General features: G+C 51.7%; 1 protein-coding gene across 1 annotated transcript; it reads right to left on the bottom strand.

Annotated features, from left to right (window-relative positions):
• Window positions 1-4,402: 4,402 nt before the first annotated feature.
• Window positions 4,403-6,431, bottom strand: HTR5A (5-hydroxytryptamine receptor 5A). Its single transcript, XM_054192600.1, has 2 exons — window positions 5,694-6,431; window positions 4,403-4,735 (listed from the first exon to the last, which is right to left on the bottom strand). The coding sequence occupies exons 1-2, from the start codon at window positions 6,429-6,431 to the stop codon at window positions 4,403-4,405; spliced, it is 1,071 nt and encodes a 356-aa protein (XP_054048575.1).
• Window positions 6,432-7,604: the final 1,173 nt, after the last annotated feature.

Genomic DNA, 7,604 nt, shown 5'->3' on the forward strand with positions numbered 1-7,604 from the left:
GCCAAGGATCAATTTCAAGCTGTAAATCAGTAACAGTATCAGCCTTATAAATACTTGGCTCTCCCAATTTGCCCTTTTAAAATACTGGCACAACTTCAGCTCTCTTCCAGTCTTCTGCAACTTCCTCAGCACTTCAGTGTTACTGAAAATAATGGTGATTTAAAGAGCTCTTTGGCCACCTCTTAAATGCGATGAATATGCTGGCAGTTTCATGATGTTCAGCCAGGGTGTATCGCAGCGGGGATGCAGATTTTGCCGCGGATGTTTTACCCCACTGTTCCCACATGGAGCATTAATGATGGCCAGATCACGTTCACCATGACTTTGCTGGTGTCCCAGTTTGCTGCCGTACCAGTGCAGGTAAAATAAGGGATCCGAGAGCAAAACGGTTACGAGCCCCTCGTGAGCCAAAGCAGCTCAAATCACTACATTGCAAAAATCGCTTTGACACTCTGTCAGTCGTACCTCACCGCAGCAATCGCTGGAACTAATAGTCATTAATTACCTTTGTCAGGTGAAATTTCCTTAATTGCCTGCAATTTCACATCCAGGAAACTCCCACTTCCAGCTGCCGCTGACGCTTTAAAGGCCACGTCTCCCAGCGGTGATCCTTAGGAAAAGTCCAGGCAAATTAATGGGAGGGTGAGGTCATGCGTGTCCCACCTCTGGCTGTACGGGCTCCATACGTGTCCCGGAGTCACCTGCCCGACCTGCCTGCATGGAGAAGAAAGGTCATCGGGACGGGGGTGGAGGAGGAAGGTGGTCAGCCAACCCGTCATGTAATCCAAGGGCGTTCTTCTGTGACCTTTTCTTCTCCCTAAAAAAAATAAAGGAAACGGGGTAGCAGACTGCCTGGAGAGCTGCTGCTCCCTGAACCTTGACAACATGCCTTCAGCGTTGCGCGGAGCGGTTCCGCAGACAGCATCCAGCGCTGCCCCGGCGATCGAGCTCCCATACAGATGTTCATTGAACAGTCAGAGCATTGGGAGGAAAATAAATTAATCGTAAGTGGAAGAAGGTTAGTTAAATCCATTCTGTAAGTATTATATAGCCATTAAACTGCACAGGAAACTCAATAATAATGGGTAATAATGTTCTTCTGAGGAATTAAATAGAAGCCCAATTTATAATGCAGCTCGGCATTCAAGCCAGAGCGTTCCACCTTCCTGGTACATGATAAACATTTACTAATTAATCCTCACAAAGCCTCGCTGAGGCAGATCTCTTCACGCCACCGATTCTGTTTTATAAATGGGAACAAGAAGGTACAAGATACACCCTTTGAAGCTGGGGTTGTCTATGTCTTCAAACATGATTTGTGTCTCTGGGACCCCACTCGGCCTCTGTGTTTGAATACTGAGAGGTTTGGAAAAAGCCTCGGAGCCAGGATCTGAAGTCAAGGCTTCTTTGTGCCCCTTCACTGTGCTCAGACCATCGCAACAGGTTTCAGTATGATTCCTCAGCACTGTCTCCAGAGTACTGGTATTTTTCCTGCATGATCGGATTGCATTGCAGGAATGGCATTCAGACAAAAAGGCGATGGTCTCAAGCCTCAAGTAAGAGCGGTAGGAATTGGTCCATAATGTAACTGCTAATTATGTCAAGATTCAAAGGAATAAAACTTATGACCAAGTGGCAGCTGTTATTTGCAGAAGATCAATACAGATTGTATGGGATGTGGGCTGTCAAATAAATGTGGATGTAATTTACACCAGGATGGTGGGCTCTCCGTGACCATATACGAATTAGATTTTAGTGTCATTTTAAGATTCTCCCCCATCTCCTTGTCACCGCTTAAGCCATAGCATGAATAAACACAGGATATAAGGAAAGGGACCTCCATCCCAGCACTGAGCTGCAGCAAAAGTAGGGATCTTTCCCTTTGATTTCAGTTTCATTATTGTCTGCTTACACTGGATACTAATTTGAGTTTGCAGGTGATTCCACAACCTGTGGAAGGATCCCACACCACACAGGCGGAGAATCTGCAGTACTCATTAAAGAGCAAATAAAAATGGGGGTGAGCACAGCCTGGATTGAAGCAGAGTTGTGTAGGCATGGTGTTATGTGTTAAAACGGTGGACTAAGTCCAGCTTCCCGGTTAACCCATGCTTTAGTGTTTACAGTGTCTCCGTGGTGGCCTAACAAGTAGCTACTGAGCTTAGCTGAAGGCCTGGCTTGGGCAAGGAACCTTTTTTTCCAACTCATTTTTGCCTAGACAACATTTGACACACCAAAAGTGGTAAATTCCCAAAAGAACAAGTCTGCATTGGTGATGGACTGTCCAGAGAAAGCAGTGCAAGCTTTATATCCTCCGTAAAAAAAGCAGCTCGAGAGTTTATTACAATTTTTGATACGTCAGAGATGTCACTAGTAATACTTATAAAATATGTAACAAAGAAAGAAAATGCTCTTTACTAGCTGTAGAGAGATCGGTCCATGGTTAGCACAGATCAGAGACTCATTCATGGGAGTTAGAAGATTGCTCCCATCCCACCCATCTTCTCCTTGAATTAATTAACATCAATACTATGCTTTTACAAGACAAGACATGCTGGATAAAATTGCGATTTGCTTGAAGTCACTGAGAACTTGTCCGTTGCTTTCAATGAGGGCAGGATTTTACCTAATATTTCTAAGAGACTTTTATAAAATAGTGTTGAAATAGATCTCAAGGGCCAACCTTTCTCTCCTCTTGCCGCAAGGCAGGACCAGCTACATCTGTGTCAGTCCTCATGGACGTTTGTCTAACTGCTCCTGAAAGAGCTGCCACACTTGATAGCACCTTGAGCTCTGCTTCTATTTTCACCTGTCCCGAGATGGGAAAAGAAAAAGCACTTTTTAACCAGCTCTACTGGGATTTTTGACTGGTTTAAAGGACCAGTGACAATTTTAACATCTGATGTCTCACGATCTGTTAAGGATAAGAACTAATCCTATCCACCTTGAGGGAGCTTTCCCATGATTTATTGACATTTTCCTCTTTTATCTCTTCTTCTTGAGATATCTGACACGAAATCATGTCATTCCGATTCCCACCTTGTCTTTTCCTCCACCATTTCAGTTCTGGGCTGATTTCAGTGGCTGCCCCATAAGAACCGATAGTTAAAACTAACGCTTTCCTTTATCTGAAGGCCTGTCAGTCTTCCAGCGGTGCAGCATCAAGTGCGTAATTTTAATTCCGGGAGTGAGAAATGCCAACCACTGTAATTACATTGGCAACATGGAAAGGCAGGGAGGCAGCGGAGGAATAACGACCAGGCAGGACTGGAGCCTTAGTGGGGAGGAAGAGAAGGAGGGGTGGGCAAAAGAATAAATATTTAAGTCTGGTCCTTGCAGCAGAGCACCTCTATGGTTTGCGTATGCTTCCAGAATGAAGCACAACTGGTCATTAACTGCCATTTGCCTGCAATCCAGTGCCCGCAGAAACAAAGTGAGGTCTTTGCTTTGGTTTCAAGAAGACCTGCATCGCACTCAGAAAATAGTAAAACGCAGCTCCTCATTGACAGGCAATTTGAAATACACTCTTTGCATCCCCTGCAACTACAGGAAACCTGCCCCACAGCCGCTCAAAATACATCGGTGGTTTGGAATGGGAAACACAGACACAGAGATTAACATTTACAGCTGGTGTTTCTGAAAGTAAAGGTCTTGAGGCAGATGCTCACACGTAGTAGTCAGAGAACGAGAGGTGGAGTTCCCACGCATTCTCTCTCATTCCAGGGTACACCATGCATTAAGCTTTCACAATAAATAAATTTTTAAAAAACTTGCTACACGGAACCCCATAGCAAATAGCACAATTCGCTGTTGATAAAACATGTGAGAAAAGGTTTTGTATGTGGAGTCTCTTAACCCCTACTGAGGGTTTTATTCCCCAAATACAAACACTTAATCTCTATCATCAAAAGACAAGACAAACGGCCTTTTCAACCAAGCCATAAAATATCTAGATTCATACATAATCACAAAACCTCCTGATATTAAAGGGTCCCAGCTTTGCACGGGGGACAAAGTTGATTAATGCAGTGAGGGACGAGCAGGGGCCAAACCCGAGTTTCAAATACGACTCTTTGCCAGGAGACTCCTCTGCACCGCGACTGCCACCAAACAGAACGTCACCAGGAAGGCGGGAGGAAAGCGGGGGGGCACTGGAGGAAGAATGCTGTGCTGCTGGCCAGAGAAACCCTTACGTGCTGCTTGCAGGGAAAATAACAACTGCCTTAGAGGCTGGGATGGAGAGCCTGCGTAGGAACCGGGACCGTCGCTGGGACATACGGCCCATGGGGATGCGCATTTAGCATCACCTCAGTATCAGTGGCTTTGAACTTCCTCGAGAGTTTGGTAGGATTCATTGAGAGTTGAACTCAGCTTCCTGGGTCAGGGGAAAAGCTTTTTCTGCTCAGTGCTGTCTAAAGAATAGGTTCCTGAAGGCATTGTTGTAGTTTTTGTTGAAAGCAGTGTAGATGAGTGGATTAAAAAAGGAATTTGAATAGCCTAGCCATAGAAAAATACTCTTCCAAATGGGTGGGATGTCACACGAGCAGAGGGGGTTGATGAGCTCCGTGATAAAGAAGGGGATCCAGCAGAGCACGAAGACCCCGATAAGGATGCCCACCATGAGGGCAGCTTTCTTTTCCTTCTGCTCTCTCCACGTGTCTCCATCCGTCTGGAACGTAACAGTGGCGTGACGGACAGTGAAGACCATCTGTGGCTGCTGGGCAGCTTCTTTTACCTGCCAAACACAAACACAAGTTGCACCATATGTGCCTCAGTCAGCTGATCCCACACAGCAGGTACGCAACCAAACTGTGCAAGTGATGCCCAGGGCTCAGGGGCAAACGCGGGCCACCTACATCCCTCTCCAATGGAGGGGAGATTGGTTGTATGACCCTCTTCTGGGTAACAGAGACTATTTTTAAGTGAGGCTAGAAACTAAAGAGTGGAGCGATAGATGGGCACACCAAATTGCTCACGCAGCATCCCAATAAGATTATTTCCCCATTTACAATCAGATCAGTAAAACAGACACACCCCCACATGCTGTGCACAAAAGTCTCCTTGCTTTCTCTCAACCCATTGAGTATAAGAGTCCTTAGTAGGAGAGGCAAGAAAATGAGCACACATTTCCTTCCTCCCCCCAAGAAGTCTTCACAGTGCAGAGTCACCGTGTCTGCGATGAACTGAGACGGTGCAGCCAGGATTAGGGAGGACTTACAAGGACGTTCTGCACGTGTGTCTTCTGTGTGGGTAAATTCACAGCCTGGCCAAAGCCCCAGCTGCTTGCTGGGTTATCATCCACAGCAGAGACGGGATCCCATCCTTTCACACCCCCACACGCCTCCCCAAGGGAGGAACGGTGACCCCTTACTCACACTTGCGAGCACTGATTCAGCATTCCACGGGGGGACATCTGTGAGTCACCGCACGCCCACGTGGAGCTCAGGCTCGCAATCTGGCCCAAAGTTGCTTTAGCTACACCTTGCGTGCTCACAGCTGGGGACTCGGAAGGAGTCATAAGACCGGGCTCGCAAGCTTTGCAGCCAACTTTCCCTTGAAAGCCTCCAGGATTCACAGGGCTTTGGTGGGATGCTGCTTGCTTGCACGCTTTAGCTCTAAGTTTCCCTCACTTCTTCAAGGGCTTGGTTGCTACCAGGAGTTGACCAGAGCAAAATACAACTGAGAAGACCTACCTCCAGGGCTTCTGGCGTAATGGGGGTGATGGAGTTGCTCTTCCGAGATCCAATTCGAAACTTGGCGGCTTTGTAGATCTTCCAGTACACAAAGAGCACCACGCAGAGGGGCAGGTAGAAGGCGCCAAAGGTGGAGAAGATGGTGTAGGAAGGTTCCTGGCTGACTTGGCACTCCTCACTGTCCTCTGAGTAAGTCTCTCCCCAGCCAAAGAGCAGCGGGGCCAAGGAGATGAAGGCAGACAGTGCCCAGGTGAGGGCAATCATGATGTTGGAGATGCGGCGCCGGATGCGGAGCGTGTACTCCAGGTGGCGGGTGATGGACCAGTAGCGGTCGAGGGCAATGGCCGTGACGTTCCAGATGCTGGCGGTGCAGCACAGCACGTCAAAGGAGATCCACACCTGGCAGAGTGACCGGCCCAGCCGCCACCGCCGCCCGGACAACTCATGCACCAAGCTGAGGGGCATGACGAGAGCCGCCACCATCACATCAGAGATGGCCATGGAGGCCACGAGGTTGTGGGGCACCCGGTGGAAAGTGCGCACCCGGAAGATGGTGGCCAGGACCAGCCCGTTCCAGAGGAACGTGGCGACCACCAGCATGGCCAAGAGGGTGAGGACCAGCACGCTGAAGACAGAGAGGTGTGCCCGTCCACCGTCCGGGCCGGCGGAGGACCCGCTCCGGTTGCCGGTGTCCAGTGTCGTATCGGCGAAGCAGCTGAGGTTGAGCGGGCGCTCCATGCCGGGGGCTCCGGGGCTCCTCCGGGGGAGGCGGCAGCGCTCGGGGTGCGGAGCGGGGGGGAGCACCGCCCTACCGCGGGCGCGGAGGGTCCGCGGCCGCCCCGAGCGGCGCCGGGCGCGGCGGCTCCTCGCTGCCCGCCGCCGGGGTCTTCATCCCCGGGAGGAAGAGGAGCCCTGCGTCAGCCGCCGCCTGACGGCAGCCCCCGACCCGCCCCGACGCGCCAGCCCCGGCGGCGGGAGGCGGCGGCTCCGCGGGAGCGGCGGGGTGCGCGGCCGCGGGGCGGCGCGGAGCGGGGCGGCGCTGGCTGCGGCCGCGGCGGCGGAGCCCGGGCGGCGGAGCGGCTGCCCCTGCAGAGGAGTCGGCGCTGGCGGGGCTCGGGGCGGGCAGGTGAGTCCGTCCCCCCGTCCCCGTCCCCTCCCCGCCTTGCGCGGGTGCGGAGTGAGCGGGTGAGCGGCTGGGGCGGGTGGGGGGTGGGGGGGAAGGGGGGCTTGCGAGTTCGTGCTTAGTCATTTCAGAGCGCGGATTGTCCCCGGGAATCGGCGCCGGGAGGAGCGGGATGAAGGCAGCGCCGGCAGCCGCTGCCCGCAGCCCCCTGCCCGCAGCCCCCTGCCCGCTGCCCGCAGCCCCCTGCCCGCACCCAGCGCGCTGCAGCCCCCGGCTTTGTCTGCCCCGCTTCGGCTCGGGGCGGCTTCTCCCACCCCCTCCCCGCGGAGCGTACGCCGTTATCAGGCGCAGAAAGTTCGCATCCCTGGGAAATGGTCCCCGGGCTCTTCTTAAAACGCCTGAGCCAGGCGCCGCGGGGATTTTATAGCTCCCGTCCCGGCGTCCAGCAAACCCCTTAGCAATCCTGGTTATTCTGTGCAGGGGGGATGGACGTGTCAGGGGATTATTTCTTTGAGAACTTCTGCTCCGGCATTTCCTAACTTGTTAGCAACTGGCGGGCCTTTTATTGGAAATAATCTATCCCTTGGCTGTCATTATTAATCGTTAAATTAATAACGTTAATGAGATGTTTGAGCATTTCACCTGGTTTTTATCAGGCTGCTTGGGATGAGAAGTGGGACTGTGGGCCTTGTAGTGGAAGGCAGGATTTAAGCCCACCAAGGAGGTGTCCCCACACATGGGCTCCGTGCAGGGATGCCAGCCAACTCCAGCCCACAAGCCTTGGAGCG

This window comes from Rissa tridactyla, chromosome 2, assembly GCF_028500815.1.
Source record: "Rissa tridactyla isolate bRisTri1 chromosome 2, bRisTri1.patW.cur.20221130, whole genome shotgun sequence".
In the NCBI taxonomy this organism is placed as follows: domain Eukaryota; kingdom Metazoa; phylum Chordata; class Aves; order Charadriiformes; family Laridae; genus Rissa; species Rissa tridactyla.